Source organism: Myotis nattereri (genome assembly GCF_964212035.1).
Source record: "Myotis nattereri genome assembly, chromosome: 3".
NCBI classification, from domain to species: Eukaryota; Metazoa; Chordata; class Mammalia; order Chiroptera; family Vespertilionidae; genus Myotis; species Myotis nattereri.
Genome location: NC_138077.1, coordinates 202,349,921 through 202,376,524, shown reverse-complemented (window position 1 = coordinate 202,376,524; position 26,604 = coordinate 202,349,921). Strand labels below are relative to the sequence as shown.

At 48.8% G+C, this 26,604-nt stretch overlaps 3 protein-coding genes across 3 annotated transcripts in view; 1 reads left to right on the top strand and 2 right to left on the bottom strand.

Moving 5' to 3' along the window:
• TCEA3 (transcription elongation factor A3) overlaps nucleotides 1-21,799 on the bottom strand; it is a 43,389-nt gene extending 21,590 nt beyond the window's left edge. The window contains exons 1-5 of the mRNA XM_081088207.1: nucleotides 21,565-21,799; nucleotides 17,129-17,191; nucleotides 16,283-16,388; nucleotides 15,588-15,732; nucleotides 6,302-6,367 (exon numbers count right to left, since the gene is read on the bottom strand). Coding sequence (XP_080944333.1) covers nucleotides 6,302-6,367; nucleotides 15,588-15,732; nucleotides 16,283-16,388; nucleotides 17,129-17,191; nucleotides 21,565-21,633 — 449 coding nt within the window. The 5' untranslated portion in view covers nucleotides 21,634-21,799. The remainder of the gene's footprint in view (nucleotides 1-6,301; nucleotides 6,368-15,587; nucleotides 15,733-16,282; nucleotides 16,389-17,128; nucleotides 17,192-21,564) is intronic.
• On the top strand, nucleotides 753-3,104 carry LOC308517146 (ubiquitin carboxyl-terminal hydrolase 1-like; the record flags this gene model as incomplete). Its single annotated transcript, XM_081088206.1, has 1 exon — nucleotides 753-3,104. One exon carries the CDS (start codon nucleotides 753-755, stop codon nucleotides 3,102-3,104), a length of 2,352 nt encoding a protein of 783 aa, XP_080944332.1.
• A 2,855-nt stretch (nucleotides 21,800-24,654) lies between the features above and the next one.
• ASAP3 (ArfGAP with SH3 domain, ankyrin repeat and PH domain 3) overlaps nucleotides 24,655-26,604 on the bottom strand; it is a 48,158-nt gene continuing 46,208 nt past the window's right edge. The window contains 1 exon segment of the mRNA XM_081086683.1: nucleotides 24,655-25,986. Within this exon segment, the coding sequence (XP_080942809.1) occupies nucleotides 25,912-25,986 (75 nt within the window). The 3' untranslated portion in view covers nucleotides 24,655-25,911.

Genomic DNA, 26,604 nt, shown 5'->3' with positions numbered 1-26,604 from the left:
TCCAACCAGCTCTGCCTTCAAAATGTATCTGGAGTGGAGTCCATGACTTCTCCCTGACTGCTGCCACCCTCAGCCACCATCATATCCTGCCTGAATAATCTAAATAGTTTCCTGGTTGCCAGAAGCCGGTCCATCCTTGCTGCTTGACACAGTCGCTACAGGGAAGAAACATCTGCACAGCATATGTTTCAAGGGACCTGGCGTATATGGCATACTGTTCTTAATATGTTTGCTCCTCTTCTTGGCGCTATGTGTTTTAACCAAGGTCACCTCCCCAAGAAAGGTTGTTTCCCCAGGTAGGGATTTTTCCCTGAAGTTAGGGAGGGAATAAAACCCCTTAATTAAATGCCAGGTGGGTAGTTAATCACCTTAACTACAAACAATCACCCTTAAGCTACATAATCTTTACTCCCTGGAATGGAGATAAGAAACACCCTAACCTTTGGAATAGAAATTGACAGGATTAAAATCAACTGGTATAAATACAGATGTAACAAGACAATAAAACACAGAACCTGGCTGGAGATCCTGGCTAGACCCTGACAAGAGGAACCTCGCTATGCTGATCAACTGAATGCTGTCTCCGTGTCATTCCTTCTTCGTCTACTCCGTCTACACCTTTGGGAACCCCTGGACCTGTTGAGGTTGGACCCCAACATCTGTGCCCAAACAGGAACCCCTAGATATAATTGGTGATTATAACGTCCGTATATAAATCAGTATTTGTCAACTCTTTGGTATTTGAAGAAAAAATGCCTGGTGTCATACCTAACGAAAGTAATGGGCTTTCAAGAGGTAGCCCATCAAAGAAAAACAGACTTTCCTTTACGTTTTTTCAGAAAAAGGAAACTAAGAGAGCCTTGGATTTCACAGATTCTCAAGAAAATGAAGAAAAGGTTTCGTCTGATTATAGAGGATCTGAAATTGATCGAGTTGTTCCTGCGGCACAGTCCTCACCTATGAATTGTGAGAAGAGAGAAAACTTGTTACCATTTGTGGGGCTAAATAATCTTGGCAATACTTGTTATCTTAATAGTATACTTCAGGTATTATATTTTTGTCCTGGTTTTAAATCTGGAGTGAAGCACTTATTTAATATTATTTCAAGGAAGAAAGAAGCTCTTAAAGATGAAGCCAATCAAAAAGAGAAGGGAAATTGTAAAGAAGATTCTTTGGCAAGTTATGAACTAATATGCAGTTTACAGTCCTTAATCATTTCAGTTGAACAGCTTCAGGCTAGTTTTCTTTTAAATCCAGAAAAATACACCGATGAACTTGCTACTCAGCCAAGACGACTACTTAACACACTCAGGGAACTCAACCCTATGTATGAAGGATATCTACAGCAAGATGCACAGGAAGTATTACAGTGTATTTTGGGAAACATTCAAGAAACATGCCAACTCCTAAAAAAAGAAGAGGCGAAAAATGTGGCAGAATTATCTAACAAGGTAGAAGAAAAACCTAATCAGAGAGAGGCAATTAATGGGGTTAATAGCACAGAGATGGACAATATGGGCCATACTGAAGACTATAAAGAAAAACTCCCAAAAGGAAATGGGAAGAGAAAAAGTGACACTGAATTTGGTAACATGAAGAAAAAAGTTAAGGTATCCAAGGAACACCAGTCATTGGAAGAGAACCAGAGACAAACCAGATCAAAAAGAAAAGCTACAGGTGATAGAGTAGAGATTCCTCCTAAAATAGTCACTAAGCACATTCCTGAAAATGAGCGTGCAAGACCCTCACAGAAGAAATCAAAAGTTAAAACAAGTTGGTTAAAGTCTGCAACTAAGCAACCCAGCATCCTTTCTAAATTTTGTAGTCTGGGGAAAATAAAGCAAGGATCCAAAGGACAATCTAAAGAAAATGAATATGATCTTGAAGAGGACTCTGGGAAGTGTGAAAATGATAACACAATTAACGGCTGTGGACTTGAATCTCCAGGAAATAATGTTAAGTCCATTAATGGTAATGAAGTTAAGCCCATCAACAAAGGCACAGAGCAAATCGGTTTTGAGCTTGTAGAGAAGTTATTTCAAGGTCAGCTGGTATTAAGAACTCGTTGTTTAGAATGTGAAAGTTTAACAGAAAGAAGAGAAGATTTTCGAGACATCAGTGTGCCAGTACAAGAAGATAAGCTCTCTAAAGTAGAGGAGAGTTCTGAAATTTCTCCAGAGCCAAAAACAGAAATGAAGACCCTGAGGTGGGCAATTTCACAATTTGCTTCAGTGGAGAGAATTGCTGGAGAAGATAAATATTTCTGTGAAAATTGCCATCATTATACTGAAGCTGAACGAAGTCTTTTGTTTGACAAAATGCCTGAAGTGATAATCATTCATTTGAAGTGTTTTGCTGCTAGTAGCTTGGGGTTTGATTGTTATGATGGTGGACTTTCCAAGATCAACACTCCTTTACTGACACCTCTCAAACTGTCACTAGAAGAATGGAGTACAAAGCCAACCAATGACAGCTATGGATTATTTGCAGTTGTGATGCACAGTGGCACTACAATTAGTAGTGGACACTACACTGCTTCTGTTAAAGTCACAGACCTTAACAGTTTAGAACTAGATAAGGGAAATTTTGTGCTTGACCAGTTGTGTGAAATGAGTAAGCCAGAACCACTGAATGAGGAGGAAGCAAGGGGTTTTGCTGAAAAGCACGATGATGAAGTGCCAATTAGAGTCAATGGAAACACACAGCCAAGTAAAGTTTTGAACAAAAATAATGAAGAAGCTATTGGACTTCTTGGAGGACAAAAGAGCAAAGCAGATTATGAGCTATACAACAAAGTAGCCAATCCTGACAAAGGTGCCAGTACAGCATTTGCTGAAAATAGAAATTCTGAGACTAACATTACTTATGGGACCCATGAATCTGATAGGAACAAGGAATCCAGTGACCAAACAGGCATTAACACTGGTGGATTCGAGGACAAAATTTCATATGTAGTACAAAGCTTAAAGGAGTATGAGGGGAAGTGGTTGCTTTTTAATGATTCCAAAGTAAAAGTTACTGAAGAGAAGGACTTTTTGAATTCTCTTTCCCCTTCTACATCTCCTACATCTACTCCTTATTTGCTATTTTATAAGAAACTATAGAGTGTACATTTTCCCAGACAAACATTGATAACATTGATTACATCAAAAAGAATAGCTTATCTTTTGAAGGTATTGGATACTATTGGTCTCTAGATTTTTGTATAGTGAAATTTGAATTACTGAAAACCATGTTAATTTTTAGAATTCATTTTCCTTAGTAGAGACTAGTGATGTATTAGCTCTGGGGAAAAACTTGTATAGGTTCTTAATTGAATTATCCAAAATAAAAGCATTTAAACACTTGAATTTACACCTTTTTTGTGTTTGCTTTTTAAAATAAAGTGCTTGTATTTGTATCTCCATATTTTGGAGTAATGACATGTTTATAGGTCCTGTGGTTTTTCAGCTAAGAAGCAGAATATCATTTCAGTACATTTCGTTTTATAAATCATGAAGCCAAATCTTTGATGGGCTGTATTAGAGGCACAAAGTCTGGAATATGTATGTATTCACAATGGTGTGTACATTTTGTGCCTTGGGTCGCTTTGAAAGTGTCTCAGAAAACCTGGATAGTCCTATCTTCACAAGAATTTTATATGTATTTATGAAGATGATTCTTTTTTAAAAATATATATTTCTTTATTGATTTCAGAGAGAAAGGGAGAAGGAGAGAGAGATGGAAACATCAATGATGAGAGAGAATCATTGATCGGTTGCCTCCTGCATACCCCCCACTGGGGATCAAGCCCGCAACCCAGGCATGTGCCCTTGGCCAGAACTGAACCCGGGACCCCTCAGTCCGCAGGCTGACGCTTTATCACTGAGCCAAGCCGACTAGGGCATGAAGATGATTCTTTAGTAAATCTTTTTGGGCATGGACTAATTTGTATCTCTTCATAGTCATATTCTGCACGATCTGTATATAGTATATCAAACTTATAGGTGTGACCTTAAGTTTAACTTTTTTAAAAAATAAGGTCAATAAAATTTTAAATGCTTAAAAAAAAAAAAAATTGCCGGAAGCCGGTCCATCCTTGCTGCTTGACACAGTTGCTGCAGGGAAGAAACATCTGCACAGCATATGTTTCAAGGGACCTGGCGTATATGGCATACTGTTCTTAATATGTTTGCTCTGCTTCTTGGCGCTATGTGTTTTAACCAAGGTCACCTCTCCGAGAAAGGTTGTTTCCCCAGGTAGGGATTTTTCCCTGAAGTTAGGGAGGGAATAAAACCCCTTAATTAAATGCCAGGCGGGTAGTTAATCACCTTAACTACAAACAATCACCCTTAAGCTACATAATCTTTACTCCCTGGAATGGAGATAAGAAACACCCTAACCTTTGGAATAGAAATTGACAGGATTAAAATCAACTGGTATAAGTCAGATGTAACAAGACAATAAAACACAGAACCTGGCTGAAGATCCTGGCTAGACCCTGACAAGAGGAACCTCGCTATGCTGATCAACTGAATGCTGTCTCCGTGTCATTCCTTCTTCGCCGACTCCTTCTACACCTTTGGGAACCCCTGGACCTGTTAGGGTTGGACCCCAACACCTGGTCTCTCTACTTCTGCCCTGACAATCCATTCTCAGCACAGCAGCCTGAGGGGTCCTGATAAGGTTGAACATGTAATTTACAAGCTTAATACCCTCCAGTGGCTCCTGTTTCACTCCTCCTCCAACTCTCCTCTCACTTATTGGCTTCAGCCCCACTGGCCACCTCACAGCTCCTTGCGTTTGCAATGACCCCAACATCTGCGTGGCTAATTCCCTCATCTGCTTAAGATTTTTGCGCAAAGGTCATGTCTTCAATGAGGGCTCTTCTGACCACCCATGACCGCTTTTCCCCAACCCCCCTCACCCTGCTGTTTTCCATAGCACATGCCATCTTCTAAACTGTTGTATGACTTACTTATTAATGCATCTCTGTCTCCCCTCTTGGAAAACAGGCCTTGGGGCTGTAGTAATCTTTGTTTCTTTTGTTCACTGCTGTATCCTTGGCACCTAGAATAGTTCCTGGCACATAGTAGGCCCTCAATAAATATTTGATAAATGAATGACTTGATGATATATGCTACTCTGGGGGAGATATCCTAACCAGTTCAGCCCCAAACCAGAGTTTCCACCCCAGGTATAGGCTCTCAAGGCCTATGTCCTCACTGGGTTCAGCTTCACCTCGAGAACGTTCCCCAGTGATGGGGCAACAGTGACTGGTCAGCCACCATGAAGGAGCCACACCTCTCATTCAGGGGTCCCTTAATCTTTAAAAAAATATTTATTTATTAAAAAATTTTCAATTATAGCTTACATTTAAAACAACAACAACACTGTTCTCTTTATTACAAGCAGTCTTATAATCACCATTAGTACATGCTTTTTTTTTTTTTTAAATCCTCACCCAAGGATATTTTTCCACTGATTTTTAGGGAGAATGGAAGAGAGAGGGAAAGACAAAGAGAAACATCGATGTGAGAGAGACACATTGACTGGTTGCCTCCTGCACAAGCCCTGAACAGGGCCCGGACCAGGGAGGAGCCTGCAACCAAGGTATGTGCCCTTGACAGGAATCAAATCTGGGACCCTTTGGTCTGCAGGCCGACGCTCTATCCACTGAGCCAAACTGGCTAGGGCCAACTATAGTTTACCTTCAACGCTATTTTGTATTAGTTTCAGGTGAACAGCATATGGTTCCAGTGGTTCTCAACCTTCTGGCCCTTTAAATACAGTTCCTCATGTTGTGACCCAACCATAAAATTATTTTCGTTGCTACTTCATAACTGTAATGTTGCTACTGTTACGAATCGTAATGTAAATATCTGATATGCAGGATGGTCTTAGGCGACCCCTCTGAAAGGGTCGTTCGACCGCCAAAGGGGTCGTGACCCACAGGTTGATAACCGCTGGTTAGACAATCATATACTTTACAAAGTGTTCCCCCTGTTATTTCCAGTAGCTCAACTGGCACCACACACCGTTATTACAATATAACTGACTATATGTCCTATGCTGTACTTTACATTCCCAGGACTACTTAGTAACTACCAATCTGTACTTCTCAAACCCTTCATCTTTTTCATCCAGTTCCCCAACCTCCCTCCCTCCCCCTCCCTTAGTCTTACTGTGTGGATCCTGGATTCCAGAGGCATCATAACATACAAGGTTTCCTCCTTCCCCAGCCTCAGGCTTCCGACATTAAAGCAGAGAGAGGGACACAAGCATAGGCTCTCTGGGTGGAGAAGTCCCTGGCTTCCCTTACCTTTCCATCGATGGCCTTTTTGGAGAGGAGGTGGCCGAAGAAGACTTGGAATCCACAGAGTCTCTCCTGAAAGAACAGACATCAGAGATGAGACTCTCTCCCAGGCCAGCATCAGTGCTGATCTAGAGAGGTCAGAGCTGGGCAGGACGCATCCCGGAGCCATGCCTGCCGGGCTAAGGATGGCAGAGCCCGGCTGGACCACCGCTACCCGGGAGAGGAAGCTCCAGGTGACGGGGCTGCTCACCCTCACCTACCCTCCATCAGTGAGGCCAGATGTTACATGTGTTATGTCATCTGTTACTAATTATGAATAACTAATTCTCAGCAGGCCCTGCTCTTCCTTGCTGACAGGCAGGCCTTGGCCAGCTGGAATCCATGGGGACTGGAATTCCTGGGATTGCTTATTCTCAGGGGGAGGGAGAGGTCATCTCCAGCCTCCCCTGCAGGCACCTTAGAGGGAGGAGAGGAGAGGAAGCACGAGGGCCTTGGAGATCGAAGAGCTGCGTTAGAGTGACAAGTGAGAGAGCAGGACACGAAGTTAAATGAATGCTGTGCCTAAAGTCTTGCCAGAAAATGCCTCGGGGCGGGGGGGGGGGCGGAGACTGAAAGTCAATACATCCAAATGCTAACTATGGTTATATTACGATGATGGGATTAGAGGTGAAATTTCCCCCAACTTTCCAAAAATGCATGTAGCTACATTCTTTTTGATATAGAATGCATTTTCCCCTTATATTGGTTTTGTAAAATTAACCTGTTTGCAAATTGCAACACCCACTCCCTATCTCACTTACCTCACTCTCTTTTTAATTCCAGCAAAGGTGTCACCTCCTAACAGACTCTAATTTTCTTACTTATTATATGGCGTGTGTCGTCGTCCCGTACCCCCCCCCCCCCCATCTAACTTCCACAAGAGCAGAGTTCGGTGGGTTTTGTTCACTGTGGTGGACACTGTCCTTGCTGAGGCCATATCCCCTCGGGCACTCATCCTCCCAGTGTCCTGGGACACAAGGGCTTTCTCCTGCAAGCTCCCCTGGGTGCAGCCTGCCCAGGGGAGTTCTCTGCTCCAGTGAGGACCAGCAGGCCAGTAGGCTGCGAGTGCTGGGTGGATACACACCCCACCTGCCTCAACCCGAGGTGTGTTCTCCACTGTCACACAGAGCGGCCAAACAGGATTTAAGTCCTGGTCACCCGAGGCAGTCACCGGCTTACTAACACATTCCGTGCTGGCTTCCTTCCATTCCCTGTCTCACCTCCTCACTCTATCTGCATTTCCTGAAATAATTTCCCAAGTAAACCCGCTGCCCCGAATCCAAGTCTTAGGGTCTGCTTCTGGGGAACGCAGTCTAACCTGTTCACTGACTCACCCAAGCACATACACTAGTGCCTGGCACAGAGTAGGCGCTCTACAAATATTTGTGGCCGAAAGTTGTGAAGTCAAATAGTACAGAAATAAATATAAAAACTAAAAAAGTGGAAAAACAAACCTCCCCAGGGGTAACAACTATAAAGTTTAATGTCTTTCCTTCCACGTCTTTTTCTACATGCATACAAACATACATAACATGTGTCATTCTAAAAGGGAGTCGAGCCCTAACGGGTTTGGCTCAGTGGATAGAGCGTCGGCCTGCGGACTTAAGGGTCCTAGGTTCAATTCCAGTCAAGGGCATGTACTTGGTTGCAGGCACATCCCCAGTGGGGAGTGTGCAGGAGGCAGCTGATCGGGGTTTCTCTCTCATCAATGTTTCTAACTCTCTATCCCTCTCCCTTCCTCTCTGTAAAAAATCAATAAAATATATTTTTTAAATAAATAAATAAATAAATAAATAAATAAATAAATAAATAAAAGGGAGTCGAGCCTGGCCAGCATGGCTCAGGATTTGAACATTGACCTATGAACCACGAGGTCACGGTTCAGTTCCTGGTTAGGACACATGCCTGGGTTGCGAGCTTGATCCCCAGTAGGGGCAATGCAGGAGGCAGCCGGTCAATGATTCTTATCATTGATTAGAGGGCTGGTGCACAGATTTGTGCACCAGTGGGGTCCCTCAGCCTGGCCTGCGCCCTCTCGCAATCCCAGAGCCCTCGGGGATGTCCGATAGCAGGTTTCGGCCTGATCCCCACAGGCCCAATCCAGACAGGAGGGAACCTGATCCTGTGCGTTGAGCGTCTGTCCCCTGGTGGTCAGTGTGCATTATAGCAACCGGTCAACCCGTCGTTTGGTCGCTTAGGCTTTTACATATATTATAGATGTTTCTTATCTCTCTCCCTTCCTCTCTGAAATCAATAAAAATATATTTAAATAAAAAATAAAAAGGGAGTTGATGACATGAGTTGCATTCCCAGCTCTAACCCCCAGGGCAGGTTGTTTTCTCCGAGCACCATGTCCCCTCACCTGTCAAATGAGAAGAAAAGAACCTATGTCTTGGGGCTGTCTGGGAGGAAGACATTAGATCATTCATGTCCCTGCAGCAGTTCTCAGCACAAATAAGTCCTTATGCTCCATAATTGCAGACATCTGATTTCTCGTTTTCCAAATTATACAATACTAGAGGGCCGGTGCATGAAAATTTGTGCACTCAGGGGGGTCCCTCAGCCCTGCCTGTGCCCTCTCACAGTCCGGGACCCCTCAGGGGATGTCTACTTGCTCCCTGGGGGGATCAGGCCTAAGCTGGCAGTCAGACATCTCTCTGGCAGCCTGGGAGCCCTTAGAGGATGTCCACGGGCCTAAGATGGCAGTCAGACATCTCTCTGGCAGCCTGGGAGCCCTCGGGGGATGTCCAACTGGAGCTTAGTCCCACTCCCCCAGGGAGCGGGCCTAAGCCTCAGTCCGACATCCTTAGCGCTGTCAAGGAGGCAGGAGAGGCTCCTGCCACCGCCGCTGCACTAGCAGCCTTCAGCTCGGCTTGTGGCTGAGTGGAGCTCCCCCTATGGGAGTGCACCGACCACCAGGGGGCAGATCCTGCATTAAGCGTCTGCCCCCTGGTAGTCAGTGCTCATCATAGCAACCAGTTGTCTGCTGTTAGGGTCAATTTGCATATTACCCTTTTATTATATAGGATTCCTGCATGGATTTCCAGCTCCCATCTCATCCTGCAGGTGGTCTGTGATACAGTGAGCGAGGCAGCTTTAGGGGCAAGCCTTGATTATCCTGTGGACCAGACCCATTGCTCTGGACCTTCACTCCAGCTTGAACACCGGAGCGGGGGGAGGGGGAAGCAAAGCAGCAAGGGAGAGAAGTGATACCTCCTTCACATGCCCCTCCACTCCCACACCTGGCTCTGGAGCTCCTGGGGGGAGCGGGGGAGGTCCTCCCTGAAACCCTATCAGGATGGACAAGTGTAGACCAGAGCAGGAGCCAGAAATCTTGCAGGCGGAGAAAGGAGAGAAGACATGAGCCTCGATCCTGGGGCCTCACCATTTGTTTGGCCTGTCCTCATTGCTTTTTTTTTTAAAACAAGTCAGAAATATTCTGCAGTTATTGTAAATGATCATTAGGAAAACTATTCGGGAACATGAAGAAAATGCCTAGAATACAATAGGAAGATAAATTAATAAGAGCATAGTAGTTTGTACACTCCACCTACAGGAATGGAAAAATGACATATGTGAGTACTTCAGGATTGGGAGAAAAGAGAAAAAAATAAAAACGGCTTTATTTGTCAGAGGTGGCACACTGTGGACAAATATATATATTTTTACTTCCCCCTCCCACCCTCCCCTGCCTTCCCTCTGAGGCTTGTTGGTCTGTTTTTGGACAAATATTTTTAATTCTTATTTTAAATTTCACTGATGTGGTTACAGTGTTTATATAATAAATAATGAATTATCGTTAAGGAGACTAAAAAGAAAGGAAGCTTGATTCACCCAGCAAGGTAGAGAGACAACCACCCCCATCCCTGCTCAGCCACAGCTTCCTACGACAGCGCCACGCCTGTGAAAAGCGAGCGTTAACAATTCCACCTCCCACGAAATGTGCAAGACGTTAAATGTAAGATGCTGGTTACAAAACAGTATGTAGAGTGTGCTTCCAATTTTATTAAGAAAATATAAATGTACATGCCTATGTTCTTAAAAGATGAGATATACAGTGGTTATTTCTATTATTGTGCTCTTGTGTTTGCTTTTCTAAAGTTTTTACACTAAACATGATTTACTATTTAAATAAATGTGGAAAGGTTATAAAATAGTATATAGAGTATAATTCCATTTTATTAATTTAAGGATGGTGATGATACACAGGTAAAAGTCTAGAAGGATATATATGTGATTTATATATATATACTAGGGCCCTGGTGCACGAAATTCGTGCACTGGGTATGTGTGTGGGGGAGTGTCCCTCAGCCCAGCCTGTCCCCTCTCACATACTGGGAGCCCTCAGGCGTTGACCCCCATCACCCTCCAATCACAGGATCGGCCCCTTGCCCAGGCCTGACGCCTCTGGCCTAGGCGTCCAGCCCGGGCAGTGGGGACCTGCAGTGGCAGCGGGGGGTGGGGGGGGGAGGCCGCGATCACGTGGGCTCCGCCCCTGCCTCTGCAGGATGCCTCTGGCTGAGGCATCCGGCCTGGGCAGCGGGGACCCACAGCTGCAGCGGCCCCGCAATCGTGGGCTTCACTTTAGGCCCAGGCAAGAGGCCCCTAGCTCCTGGGACTGCCAGCTTCGACTGTGCCCAGCTCCCATTGCTGGCTCCACCCCTACTTCCTGCTATCACTGGCCAGGGCGGAAAAGGCACCTGATTCTCCGATCATGGCTGGGGGGCAGGGCAAAGGCGGCCCCAGGGCCGCCTTTGCCCTGCCCCCCAGCTCTTAGCTCCCCCCTGGGTTTCCGATCACTGTCAGTGGCAGGGGGCTTCTTCCTGCTTTCCCTTTCGCCTCCCTGCATTGTGCCTACATATGCAAATTAACCGCCATCTTGTTGGCAGTTAACTGCCAATCTTAGTTGGCAGTTAATTTGCATATAGCCCTGATTAGCCAATGAAAAGGGTATCATCGTACGCCAATTACCATTTTTCTCTTTTATTAGTGTAGATATATATGTGTTTACATACATGATTACATATACATACTAGAGGCCCAGTGCACAAAATTAGTGCACTTGGGTGGCGGGGGGCGGGGGTCCCTCAGCCAGGATTGCAAGAGGGCACAGGCCAGGCCAAGGGACCTCACTAGTGCACAATCGGGGCTGGGGAGGGACATGGGAGGTGGGCCAGCCTGGGAGGGACCGCAGGAGGGCTCCAGGGCCTTTCAGCCCGTCTTGCTCAGTTCTGATCAGCCAGACCCCAGCAGCAAGCTAACCTACTGGTCAGAGCGTCTGCCCCCTGGTGGTCAGTGAACGTCGTAGTGACTGGTCGACTGGTATACTGTCTGCCCCCTGGTGGTCAGTGCACATCACAGTGAGCAGTTGAGCAGCCTTCGCATACATATCATTAGCATATTACACTTTGATTGGTTGAATGGCCAACCAGACTACCAGGCACTTAGCATATTGGGCTTTTATGATACAGGATATGTGTACTTGTCTCTAAAAAATGAATGATTTTTAATTTTCCTATTTATATATTTTAAACTTCCTACAATGAGCAAGTGATTGCCTGTATAAAATAAATGTAGCCCTGGCTGGCCCATGTGGCTCAGTTGATTAGACATCATTCTGTGTGCCAAAAGGTTGCCAGTTTGATTCCTAGTCAGGGCACACGCTTGGTTTGCAGACTTGACCACCAGTGAGGGGCGTGCAGGAGGCAGCCAATTGATGTTTTGTTCTCACATCAATGTTTCTCTATCTATCTATCTATCTATCTATCTATCTATCTCTTCTCCCCTTCTTCCCTACCACTCAGTCTGAAAATCAGTGGAAAAAATATCTATCCTCAGGTGTATATGTATATATATACAAGGTCATTGTGGGGGAAAAAAGCCAACAATACAAATTGACAATTTTTCTTGTATAATATAGAATATGAAGCTCTTAATTATAATCATGTATATATATTTTTAAGTGTTTCATTATTTTTTCTTATTTCAAAATTAATACATTATTTATTGGAAAAAAATAGACAGAAATTTGCAAAAATAAGAAAACAAAACCCTCTCAATCCTTATCTATTAGAAATAATCACCGTTACCACCCTGGCACATACCCTTCTCATCTCTTCTCCTGGGCATGTGCATAAAGTTCACTTACTTAATTTTTTTTATTAAATATATTTTATTGATTTTTTTTACAGAGAGGAAGGGAGAGGAATAGCAAGTTAGAAACATCGATGAGAGAGAAACATCCATCAGCTGCCTCCTGCAAACTCCCTACTGGGGATGTGCCCGCAACCAAGGTACATGCCCTTTGACCGGACTGGAACCTGGGACCCTTGAGTCCGCAGAATGATGCTCTATCCACTGAGCCAAACCAGTTAGGGCCACTTACTTAAGTTTTATAAAAATGGGATCATGCTATATATACTATACAGTGCACAGCTTCTCTTAGTACTCAGTGGACATTTCCCCACGTCAGTCAATATTCTACCCTGCAGTGCTTTGCAATGGGAGCCCTGCGGGCACTCTGAACACGATAAATGGTTCTTCAGTGTGTGGGACGACCTGGTGCATTGCAGGAACAGCAGCTACACCATTCCCTCAGCCCCACAGTTATTTTTACAACCAAAAATGGGAGTCATGTGGCAGAGGCATATCTCCCTCCTGGTCACGAATCATTCCTCTCACAGCATCGTTTCCTAAAGTGTTCTGCATAGAAGGCTTATAGTATAGGATTATAATAAACATTCATTTAAAAAGGGTTCAGAGGGCCCTGGCTAGTGTGGCTCAGTTGGTGAGAGCATGTGTCCCAGGGCACATACCTAGGTTGTGGGTTTGATCCCCGGTTGGGACATGTGCAGGAAGCACCCAATTTCTCTCTCTCTCTCTCTCTCTCTCTCTCTCTCTCTCTCTCTCAAATCAATGAAAGCATGTCCTCAGGTGAGGATTAAAAAAATTAATGTCTGAAAAGTCTTTGCCTTCATTCAAAAATTAAATAAATCAATAAATTTTCAAAAGGGTTCAGAGGAAAGATGTTTCAGAAATGCCAGCTAAAAAATGTTATACATAGCCTGAACGGCGTGGCTCAGTGGTTGTCACAAATCGGTTCGAGGTCAGGGCACATGCCCAGATTGTGAGCTCAATCCCCAGTGTGGGGCGTGCAGGAGGCAGCCAATCAATGATTCTCTCTCATCATTGCTGTTTCTATGTCTCTCTCCCTTCCTCTTCCTCTCTGAAATCAATAAAAATATAATTAAAAATATTTTTTAAAAATGTCATGCACAGAACACATCATCTTTATGTTTTACCTGATTAATTTTTTTTATATCTTATTGATTTTTTACAGAGAAGAAGGGAGAGAGATAGAGAGCCAGAAACATTGATGAGAGAGATCGATCAGCTGCCTCCTGCACGCCCCCCACTGGGGATGTGTCCGCAACCCAGGTACATGCCCTTGACCGGAATTGAACCTGGGACCCTTCAGTCCACAGGCCGACGCTCTATCCACTGAGCCAAACCGGTTTGGCTGATTAATTTCTTAATATGATTCCCTTATAGTGGATATATTGGGAGGAAAGGTATGTACATTAAAGATGTTGAGAAATCATGGATAGCATTGTCCGGATTATGTAGTATTATCTAGGTCAGTGGTCAGCAAACTCATTAGTCAACACAGCCAAATATCAACAGTACAACGATTAAAATTTCTTTTGAGAGCCAATTTTTTTAAAAAATATATATTTTATTGATTTTTTACAGAGAGGAAGGGAGAGAGATAGTTAGAAACATCGATGAGAGAGAAACATCAATCAGCTGCCTCCTGCACACCTCCTACTGGGGATGTGCCCGCAACCCAGGTACATGCCCTCGACCGGAATCGAACCTGGGACCTTTCAGTCCGCAGGCCGACACTCTGTCTACTGAGCCAAACCGGTTTCGGCGAGAGCCAAATTTTTTAAACTTAAACTATACAGGTAGGTTCATTGTTATTAACCTACCTATATAGTTTAAGTACTGTTGATATTGGGCGCCTCCCCCTTCGCTGCGTATCCCGCGGCCCACCTGCGCCACAGCTCCCGTAGCCCGACCGACCGACACCCCCCACTCCTTCTAATGCCACTTCTTCAAAATAGACTCGCCCAGGCCGAAAACCGACTCTTGCGCATGGGCCACGAAGTTTCAATCGCACTGTACATACACACCCGCATGTGGTATTTTGTGGAAGAGCCACACTCAAGGAGCCAAAGAGCCGCATGTGGCTCGTGAGCCACGGTTTGCTGACCACTGATCTAGTGCCATCAGATACTACTCAGTATTAGCTAGTACCACCCCTTATCTATTATGAACAACAGAGGACCACCCCGCAAAGGAATTAATCTGTGTTGTCACATATGAAAAAGGTAGGTCTTATTTATACATTCACGAAGGCTTTTATCTACTGTGTGGGATAAGGCTTTTGGGCCCTATCTGAAAATCATGAAATTTTGGGGACTGTTCTATTCCTCTGGGGTTCTGACAGACGAGGATTGGAATCCCACTTTGTCACATAATGGCTGTGTGATCTTCGGAAAGTCCTGCTTCCCAGCCTTCAGCCTCCTCATCACTAAATAGGAATTTTGAATAGAGAGCCAACAAAATGCTTCTTTTCTATGAGCAAGTAAGTTCCTAGTCCATTTACCTGCAACCCTGACGAAGGTGGAACATCAGCTGCATTACTGGGCGACGTTGCTTCCAGTACAAATGAGTCCTGATTAGTAAGTGACGTCTACACAGGAAGGGCTAGGAATGAACTATAAGTAAGTAGTGGAAAACCACAGCTTTTTGCTGGTCCCAAGTGGGTGAATCTTGTAACTGGTCAGTGCCCTTGCTGGAATTCTATGTCTTTGTCTATAGGACTGATATCGATTTAGGGCATAGGACATTGAAGTCAGGGAGTTCCCTCCCACTGTGGTCTCATTTCTCTGCACTTGGGCGTTACTGGGTGGGTAGCTGGATGCGGTGTTGTGCCCTATGAGAACTCCTGCTGATGAGAAAAGGCCTGCGTGTGTCAACAACACTGCGTTCCCTGCCCCTGCATCCTTCTAGATGAGGCCAGTGCCAGGGACAGCCTATCTGGGTCTTGTGAGGGGGGCCTGGGGGAGATAATAATAACAGCCATCTCTCGGGTGGTGAGGATTAAGTGAAGTTATATATAAACAGGACTGCTGGCAGAGGACGCGACAAGTGTCAGCCCCCTTCTCTCTGACCCAGAAAAAAATACCTGTCTTTGGGCTCTCCTCCTTGCTTTGTCCTTGGTGGAGAAAGGCCTGCCTCTGACTTCCAATTGGAACAGTCGAGTTCTTTTTCTTTCTTCTTGGCTTTTTCTCTTTCCTCTCCTTTTCCCCCTTTGGGGGACTCAGGGGAGTCTGAAAACAACAACAGCAACATAGCTTTGGGGAGGAAGGAGCAAAGGGCAAGGACAGGAACAACTGCACATTCCCCCAACCCCCCCCTCCCCGCCCCCCGCCTCATAGCTTGCTGCCCTGCCCCCTCCTGCAGCTCTCCACCGCCCACTTGTAGCTCGCTGCCCCACCCTCCTGCTGATCCGTGATCCAGTCATTATTCCGTCCTTCATTATATAACAACCATTATATAGGATGTACCTACAATATGCACATGTGTGCAAATCCACGCTCTCACCATGGGGACAGAAAGACATCTGCACATACACCTATGCACATGTTTATACAAATAGCTCTCTATAGACATGTGCAAACACACAGGCAAATGAAATACACACATGTACATGAAAATTTACAGATCTATAAATCTTGCACTTGAGTAGACAAACACGGGCCCTCCCCACTAGAGACCATCTGTCATTTATTAAGTCATTCAACAAACACACACTGAGTGCCCGCTATGAGCCAAGCACAGTCCTGTCACAGGGGCTGGGAGAAAACGGTCCCCTCTCACCCAGCAGCCGCTTCCATTTTTTGATGAGGACTTTGGCCAAGGACACCACCTCTTTGTCTGAGCAGTACTTCCGGACCCCATTAACGGCGACTCCAATCCTGGTTGTCTGAAAAGCAACAGGGTTCGGGACTGGTCTGGGAATGGACACACAGGATTGGCTGCCCTACCTGAAAAGACCTGCCTCAGTTCGACCACCCCTTCCCTCAGCCTGACCTGTGCCTGAGATAACCCTGACCCTAGAACTGAGGCCCTGACCTGCCATCCTTGGTGCGGGCCAGTGCCCCAGGCTCAGCCCCTGCACTGATGGATAGCTTTGGTGAAAAGCTGAGGTGGTGGTGGTGGTGGCGGGTCTGGCTGATGAGGACCCCTCCCCATTCCCGGTCCCCAGGTGTGGTGGAGGCATATCTTTGCGCTCAAGTTTCACCTTAAGATATAGCCCTGGCTACTACAGCTTGGGTCTGTGCTGATTCTTTTTCAGGGCCAAGAGCATCGGGTAAATGTTTGGGGGTTATATGGGCCACAGGGAGGATCAAAAAATTGGGGGTCTCTTCACTGGATCGTTGGCCTCTTGTATGCCACAAGCCCAGGGCCTTGGGAATTGGGGTATTCAAGGAAAATACCTCAGTCTTTCTCCCAGACCCAGAGGGCCCCCTGTGCTTGGAAGGTCTCCTGTGCCCATCTAAACGCCCAGTCCTCACCCTCAGAGCACCTCAAGATCCCCCAGCCCTCTCCTCAGAAATTGCCTCCAGACCCCACCCTTAGAGGTCTTCCCCCCAGATGGATATTCCCCCTCCCCCCCCCCGCCCGCCCCAGCACTGTCCCCAAAGCTTTCCACCCCCACCCCACCTGGAGTAGCTGGATGGACATCTGACAGCTGTTCAGCTTCTTCAGAAGGTCGAGGGCCCCTTCCTGTGGGAGGCCACAAGGTGAGGGCTGAGGCCGTGGGTTCTGCCCCAGGCCCCTCTCTGACCATCTGGTCTCGGTAGGAAAAGGAGGGGAGGTGGTGGGGAGGCGACTGTTCCAGCTACAGGACACGGGCAGACAGGAAGTCGGCGGACAGGCAAGGGACAGAAAGAAGGAGAGAGAAGGAAAAGATTCTGCCCCAGTTCAGCTCTCTACGTCACCCTTACCACCCAGGCTGGGTTCAAGCCCCTCTGAGCCAGGCTTCAGCCCTAACCACTTTCCCTGACCCTAAGCCATTGGTTCTCCTGTTCTTTCTACTGGGTATGCTCTCCCTTCTCCATCTCTTCCTCTAAAATTAATTACTTTCAAGGTTATTATTATTGCTTTAGTAGCCTCCTTTCCTCACTCACTTTCCTACTGTGAGCTTCTGCAGAGTGAGATGTGTGTGTGTGTGTGTGTGTGTGTGTGTGTGTCTATCCATTATACCTTGATACAGCTTTATCGAGGTATAATGGATATACAATAAACTGGACATATCGCAGGCTACAACTTGATGAGTTTTGACACATGTATACACCCATGAAACAATCATCACAATCAAGATAAGAACACGGCCACCATTCCCCACAGTCTCCTCGTTCCCCTGTGTAATCCTTCCCTCCTTGCACTCCCAACCTATACCCAGGCCACCACTATTCTGCCACTTCCTAGAAGCCAGCCTCGGCCTCCTGCCCTGAGCTTGGTTTCCTGGGGAGCACCAGCTGACTGGGTCCTGTATGCCTCTGCCAGGCTTCCTGGACCACGTCCCAAAGGTGGCCAGTCCTCAGCCTCCCTGAGAGCTTGGGTTCACAGTCTGTATTCAGAGGTGTGGCCTGTGGGTTTGCGTGTGCATCTAAACGTGTGGGCATATAACTCTGTGTGCGACATTAATTAAAGGCTTACTGTGTGTGGACACTGTTCTATGTGTTTTACGTGAATTATCTTGTTTAACTCTTACAATGACCCTATGAGGTAGGTACTATTACTATCTTCATTTTTATAGCTGATCCCACTTTCTTAGAAAAGGAATCCAAGAAACAGAGAGGTTAAATAATTTGTCTAAAGTTACAAGGAATAGAGCTGGGATTCAAACTCAGGCATTTGAGGCTCGAATCACTATACATCTGCATAGGTATGGACATAGATCTGTCCAGACTTGTATCATCATGGAATATCAACATGGGCAAGTGCAGTGGTATGCTGGTCAATATTTAACAACCGGGTCTTAAGGGGGGAAAAAACCTCATTAGTATTGTTTGCCTATTTCTGTGTAAACACTCCTCCCAAGGCCAATCTCAAGTTACCAACACGCTGTCACTGAACTGAAGGAGCTATTGGTGAGTAACAGCATTATAGAGTATTTCCACCATAGTGATGTAATAGAAGTAAATAACCTCTAGACCATAGATGATGGTAAAATGTAGTAAAATAATTAGGAAATGATGATTTTGGAGTATTTATTACCTTTGTTTTAAATATAATTTATTTAAAAATTATTTATTTATTTGTAAGCTTACAATTTAATTTTTAAAAAATATATATTTTTATTGATTTTAGAGAGGAAGGGAGAGGGAGAGAGAGAAACATCAATGATGAAAGAGAATCATTGATTGGCTGTCTCCTGCATGCCCCCTACTGGGGATCGAGCCCACAATCTGGGCATGTGCCCTTGACTGGAATTGAACCCGAAATCCTTCAGTCCGCACGCCAATGCTCTATCCACTGAGCCAAATTGGCTAGGGCACAATTTAATTTTTTTAAGTGATGGCTCTATTTAACAATAGGCTTGCAAAATTCCTGAAACTTCAACCACCAATGTTAAGCCAATTCCATCTCACCACTGGACACTTGTCTCTGTATGTCGCATTGCATTGCCAGGTGTGTCTCTCTGCACCCGTGCGTGGGGCATGTAATAGCTTCTGTCCAGGTGTGGCGCTGTGGGCATGCAGCTTGAAGTGAAACATGTCTGTTTGTATTTGTGAAATGATGCCTGGGTTCTAACGTCTGAATGTGTAAGCACAGCTGTTGAGTTTGTAGTTTTGCATGTCTGAGTATTGCTTATTATCTGCATGCACACATGTGCCTGTGTAACTGTTTCTGTGTATCTTTCTGTAAATATAACGGCCAGTGTAGCGATCACGTCAGGGTCAGTAACCATGTCTCATACGCAATTATGTTCATACTCGCTTGTTCAGTTATTGTTGTGTGGTCGTAGCTATATTGTTGTGTGTAATTGTGTAGCTGTGACTTGGCGCTTGTATGTTGAAGCTGTTTCAATGGGTGCACGCTGACGCCGTCTGACAAAAGCCCTAACTTGCTGGGCCTTCAGTAATTGGCAGTGCCCCCTGGGCCTGAGTGGCAACGTGGAGGATCCGTCTTATTTCAGGAAGCATGTCCTCCTCTCCCTAACCACCCCTGGCGGCCCATTTTCACTCCTAGAGCAGCCCCACCCTTCTTGATCACATGCCCAGAGCTCTGTGCCCACTCAGACGCTGGGAGAACCAGGCACAGACGTGGCTGCAGGCTGGCTCTGAGCTCCGGGGAACCTGTGGCCAGACTTGCATCTTTCCTGGGCAGAGCTCTGAATACTTCCACAGGAGCACATTCCCAGGAACACCATTTCTCTTCCCATGGCACAGAAGAGGAAAGCCAGGCCCAGAGAGGGGAGGTGGTGGGCCTGTGGCCATAGCAGAGCGAGCGGAAGCCAGGGCAGTCCCCTCCTTCTCAGCCGGAGCTCCACTCACAACCAAGCTGCTTCTCTCCGGTCTCCTACGCTCCCCCCCCCCACCTCCCCGTCCCCCACCTCCCCGTCCCCCACCCTCCACCTGTCTCCCGCAGAGGCCCAGAGTCTCCTGGCTCAAGCCAGGGTCAACAAGGAGCGGGGCTGGGGTAACCTGTCTACTTTCTGTGGAGTTTAGCTCAGAAGACGGGGTTTGGGCTCTGCTGCCCCAGTTGGAATAGTGCCCCCCCCTCCCCCCCACTTGTGGACTTGTGGCTCAGTTTGTCTCTGTCTTTGGAAGATCCGGAATGGGGATGGGCGGAGGCTGGGATGTCAGCGTGAGAGCTGCCCGCACTCGGTAGGTTTCTGTTTCCTGGGGCGGTGCAGAAGCTGGTCTCATTTTCTCACTCCTGGCTGGCGCCGTCCCAAGTCCTACTAAGGGTTTCAGACCTCTTCACCCGCGCGCCACCGCCAATCTCAGCTCTTATCACAGACGAAGGCACGGAGGCATTAACATCAACTCATGACCACTCAGGTCTCCTCTAGGGCTTCCTGACCCTCCACGTTCCAGCGACGCCTCTCCTTTCTCGGCTTGAAACCCTCTTTGACGGTCCACCCCCTCCCCCGAGTTCCTAGGGTCACAGAGGCCTCCAGCACACGGCTACGATGGTGGGGAGAGGGAGGCCCTGGGATAGGGGAGATGGGGAGCCAGGGGCGAGGGGCGAGGGGCGGGGAGCAGGCCCGCAGGGCCACCCTCCCCCCTTTTCCTTCCCTGGGTGTGCCCAGATCCTCCCTGCACGAAGGCCAAGTTTGCTCTGGCCGGGCAACCCCGCGGCGCCAGCCTGAGGCAAAGATCACGCGAAGGATCAAACATTAACTGCACGTCGCCGGCTGGCGCCCCATGCGCCCCGTGCGCCCCGGACCCGCAGGTAGGACCGCCCGCCCCGCCGGACTCCGCTCGAGCTCGGGGCGCACCGCCCAGCCTCCAGCGGCCCCTCCCCCGCCCGGCCGAGGGCTGCGGCCGCCCCGCACCTGTTCGCCCGGGCGCAGGCCCCTCCCCGCGGCCAAGGGAAGGGGAGACTGCAAACAGACCCGCTCCCGGCGCCCGAAACTGTGAGGTCGCGGGACCCGTGGCCCTTCCCTCCTCCCTCCAGAACCGCTCCGGTGCGGGGCAGACGCGGCTCCGCACCCTCGCGAGCTCAAGTTTCCTGGACGCTTCTGGGGGCCCCCAGGATGGGGTTCCGCCCGCCCCGCCGTCGCCTCCACTGCCCTGGCCGTGCACACGTTGTCCGTCCCGGGCCTCGGAAGGTCCTTTTCCACGTCCCGGTCTCTTCCCTCGCCTGCCCGGACCTGCACAAGCTACCCCGGGGCCCTGGACCCCACGCGTCCAGAGGTCCATGCACAAGTCTGTCTTCGGGGCCGAACTCTGCCCACCCCGGGCCATGCACACGCCCACTCGGAGGTGCCCCGCGGTCCCCACGGGGCGCTGAGCCCTGCCCCGCTGCGCCTCCCTCGGGCCCGTGTCCCCGGCGCCCCGCCAGCTCGCGTCCCCCGGACCCCCCGGCTCCCCCGGGCCGCGCCTCCGGGGTGGGACGCCGTGGCCCAAACTCTGCAGCCTCACCGTGTGCTTCCTGGCTACCATCTTCTCCAGCTTTTTGGCGATTCTCAGCAGCTCCTCTTCCCGGCCCATGTCGGCCCACGACGCCCGGCGGACGAGGGGCGCAGGGGCAGCAGCCGGGCCTCGGGGGCGGGAGGCGCGGAGGAGGAGGAGGAGGAGGAGGGCGTGCAGCCCGCGCGGGACGCAAACACACGCGGCACACACGTCTGGCGGGGGCGGGGTCCCCCTCTCCGCCCGCCGGCCTGCGAGGGGGGGAGGGGTGGCGTGCACTAAATATAGATTTCAAGGACTTGTCAGGGCAAAGATTGCCGGGGCGGCCAGTCGGGCCTCCCGAGCGGGACGAGGCTGCGAGAGAGGACTCCCCCACCCCCGGCCCCTCCCGGCCTGGGGCGGGGGTGCTGATGGGAGGTTTGGGGAGGAGAGCTCTCTGGCGAGTCCGGAGGCCGTCGTCCGGAATCACAAAGGGCTGTCGCGGGGAGAAGGGCGCCCGTGTGCCCGGGAGCTCCGGCCGGGAGTTCAGGGCCCCCGGGTATCTGCACCGTTACTGTTCAGAGCGCGCGAACCCAGCTCCGTGCCTGTGCCCAAGGGGAGGCGACCTGGTGCGCTCAGGCCACATTTTAGGGCATGGCCGTTAAAGCCAGCGCCGCCCGGCCCTGCGGGGCTCGCTCACATCCTGAGCGCACGGGAATCCAGGCCCCGTTTCCGACTATTTTGTAAGGGTGAGAGTTTGTATTTCTAACAAGGTCCTGGAGGGATGTGTCCGGTGCTGCCGGTCCCGGGACTGCGCTGAGGAGGGAGCACCTGGGAGATTCTTAAGTGATCCAGGAGCACGGGCGCCCTCGATTCAGGGTCAGGGCACTGCCTCTCCCAAGGGGTGGAGTCTGGAAGGCTCATCTTGGTGCAGAGGAGGACACACACAGAATTGTGCCGCCAGTGTGCACACATCCGTGTCTCTGAGGAAGGGGCTTTCCAAGGGTCCCTGGCAGACCCATGCCTCTTCCTAAACAAGTGAGTTTAATGGACAGAAAATTATCTTGGGGGGTCGTGCTTAGGGACCTGGAGGGGAGGCATGAAAAGTGGTCCACCGTGAGCACAGGGTGGGGAGTTGTGGTTTGGGATGTTCAGTGAAATCCCCACACTCTCCTGATAGAACCTTAGAGAACCCCAGCCCAGCCCCAGCACAGAGACAGTGTGGTGTGGACTCCTATGGCTTCTAACTGGTGCTGTGTGTCCTGGGATAGAGGTAGGAAGGGGTGAGGTTTTTCATTCATTCAGCAAATGTATGGAGCATTCAAGCAATGACCAAGACAGACCCAGTCCCAGCAGGCTTGAGATTGGGTCTGTGGGCAAGAGACACCTTCAATAAATAAGGACAGAGCCAATTCTGTATTACCACAACTGGGGTGAGGGACAGCAAGCAGGGGAGGACACCTTAAGGACACATTGGAGGGGTTGGTGGTGGGCGGGGGGGTGTCATCTCCTCTGAAGAAACAAAATTTAAATTTTGGGCAGAAGTACAGAGTGGGAGTTGGAGGCAGGACGAAGAGAGTGTTCACATAAGAGAAGAAAGATTCATTCAATTTATCGGCACCTACTATGTGGCAGGCGGTTCTAGCCCTGGGCATCCAGAGAGGAACGAAGCAATCCTCCTGGAGTTTCAAATGTGCAAAGCTTAGGGATGGGAGGGTACCTGGCATGTCAGGGTTGCAGGAACTGAAAAATTGGTGTGGCTACAACACGGAGGTGAGAGGAGTGTAGAGAGAAATGAGACAGAAAATCAGAGATGGTTGGGGCCTGACCACGTAAAGCATTGTAGGCTACTTCTAGAAGGTTAGACTAATGGTTTGGGATTTGGGGAGGTCTCTTGGCCAACCCCCAAGCAAGCTCCTCTAGGTTGAAGGGACAGCTGTCTGTAGTTACTTAGGATTGCCTTTAAAAAGAGAAAGAACAGCCCTGACTGGTTTGGTTCAGTGGATAGAGCATCGGCCTGCGGACTGAAGGGTCCCAGGTTCGATTCCAGTCAAGGGCATGTACCTTGGTTGCAGGCACATCCCCAGTAGGGGGTGTGCAGGAGGCAGCCGATCGATGTTTCTCTCTCATCGATGTTTCTAACTCTCTATCCCTCTCCCTTCCTCTCTGTAAAAAATCAATAAAATATATATTTTTTTTAAAAAAGTCAAGACTCTTACATCATCAGGGCTCAGAAGACCCTTAGAAAATGAGTCCAACCCCTTCATTGTACTAATGGAAAGACTGAGGCCCAGGGAGGTCCAGGTTCAACTGTTTCAGACACTCTTGGTACCCAACATATTCTCTCTGCCTACCTGTCCTCCCCGGAGGTTGCCTGCAGGCAATTCCTGGACAAACTCTGACATCTTCCCACTTCTCTCTGACTGAGGGCTTGGGGCAGACTGGAAGAGCTTGGGAATGAACACCTCCAGTAAGGACCTGCCCAACCAAAAAGAGACCAGAGTTTGTGGTAAAAACACTGATTTCTTCACTCAGTGGGACAAGTTGAAGGTGTGTTCTAATCTATATGGTCTCAAAGGTTCCCCAATAAGGTAACCTAGATACAGTGATAGCACTTCAGCAACACACCCTTTTTGCTTCTTGACCTTCTTTCTGTTTCACTTCCTGGGATCACCTCACAAGTAAACTGCTTGCCCACAAATACCTGTCTCAGGGGAAACCAAATGGAGGCAAGAACGGGGCAGAGCTAAACTACAGGTGTCCTCACTCCTGGTCCAGTGGTCTTTCCTCCACACCAGGGTTTCTCAATCATGGCACTGTTAACACTTTGGACTGGGTAAGTCATTGCTGTGAGGGGACGACCTGTGTATTGTAGCATGTTTAGCAGCATCCCTGACCCCTAGCCACTAGGTGCCAGTAGCACCATCCCACTGGGAGCAATACAAAAATCTCTGCATCCCCAAATGTCTCTTGGGGCAAAATTGCCCCTGGTTGCAAACCACGGCTCTGCACCAGGCTGTCTCCCTTACGGGGCCCAGAGAAAGAATTTCAAGTCCTAAGATTCCTTCTCCTTCCCTATTGATCTTCAGGTCACATAAATAAAACCACCAGGGGTTTACTAAAAAAAAAAAATTTTTTTATTACAGATAAGTGAAAGAACAATTCAGAGATGAAGTCAGAGATGAACAAAACCAGACACTGGGGGCTCAGCAGATGGCTTTGTTCCTGTGCATCACAGAGCAGCCAGGTCCCCAGGGCACACAGCCCAGCCTCCAGGCCAGGCTGCTGTGTTGGCCACTGGCACCCTCTGGCCTCCCGTTCGGCCTGGCTCCTCAGCGACTCTAAAGCTGAGGTGTTAGAGACTGGTGATGGCTTAGGTGTTTGCTCACATGGGGCTGAAAGTCAGGATGGAATTTCTGGCACTGGGGAGCAGAACTGTCAAGTCTCTGCCCTCCTGTTTCACTTCTCTCTCTCTCCTTTCTCCTTTTGTGACCATTTCCTTTCCTGAGACGGGAAGGCTCCTGAGTTGACCAAGAGAAAGAGGAGAGAAGTGAGGACTCACCATCTGGGGCCACCCCTTCCTTCCCTGCTAAGTCAAGGAGAGGGGGCAGTCTGCTTCTTGACTGGGGATGTAGTAGAGGTCCCCCAGAAGGCTGTGCTATCCCTCGAAGGGAGTGATAATCAGGCTACTTAACTGAAAGTACGGCATGGACATCGACCAACCAGAATGGATGGGCTGTAGGCAACGGCCAAGTCACACATGGTCAGTGGTCAGTCTGCCCCTCGAGCCAGAACATCTGCCCCGGCCCATTCCCAAGCTCAACCCTTGGGACCAGCTTCCCAGCAAGGGACCACCTCTGTAGGACCCCTGTCTTAGTCACGTGGCATCTGTAGTGCCTAGTACAGGTCTGGACACAGAGCCAGAACTCAGCGAAGAAACGCTAATGGATGGATGAGGAGAGGGTCCCTAGCCTGGCAGAATCCCTGGTCTGGAGAATGATGAAGGCAGTCTGGTCCTACTCTTGTGGAGCCTCAGGCTGACGGAGAAACAGTCCTGGTCTGATGAGGGAGTGAGGGTTCTGCAGCTGAAGCAGCTGGGAGCACTCAGATCCAGCCACAGGGCGCCCCCAACCTGGGGAGCAATGAGATAGAGGGGAAGGAACCACCACCAGCCCTAACTAACACGGAAGGGCCCAGCATCCTTGGCAGGGGCATGGGCCCATGGAGGGGTGAAGGCCAGCCACAGGGTCACAGGGACGGAGACAGCACGACCCAAGGAAGTGAACACCTCAGCTCCTTAGTCTTGTGGCCTCAAGTCCTAGCTCTGAACGTTGGGGTCCAGCATGAGGGTGGTTCAGGCATGCAAGGGCCAGCAAGGAGCTAGTCTTGCAAAAGCAGCACAGAACTTGCTGGGAGAACCCCAGTTCTTGAGCCTTCTCCTTCAGTGAAGCCAACCTGGGGAGAGAAGGATGAAAATTGACATTTTTAAAGCACTTATTATATGCCAGCTGTTCATCTCACTCAGTTTCACAAACGTCTTATGGGGATGACATTATATCATAATATGGGGGTAGATGAAAGTATCCCCATTTTACAGACGATGAAACTGAGGCTTGAAGAAATGAAGCCACTTGCCCAAGTCTCCTCACTCTAAAGCTGGGGCTCTTATTATCATCTGTGCTTCAACAACAGGCGTCAGCGCCAGGCTGAGGGATGGGTACCTGGTTGTGGACACAGATTGGTATCTGGTGCCTGACTTTGGTGGACTGAGGATGACAATTCCCCAGAGAGACCCAGCTCCTGCCCCTGCCTTCCTCCACCCCCGACACAGAAACCAACACCATCCCCGAGGACTTCCCAGGGGAACAAGGAAGAGAGGAGGCTTCCTTCCCAACGCTACTGGCCCTGTCCTAGGCCACTCCCAGGTTCCGCAACTAAATATATGCACATCCCCTATGCCTGGGAGCCGCCAGTCTGGGCAGATTCCAGGAGACTCCTCCACAAGGGGAGAGTCAGGCAACCCGAGGACTGGTGCGCAGGCACCCTAATCCTGCGACTGCAGGGGAGCAACCA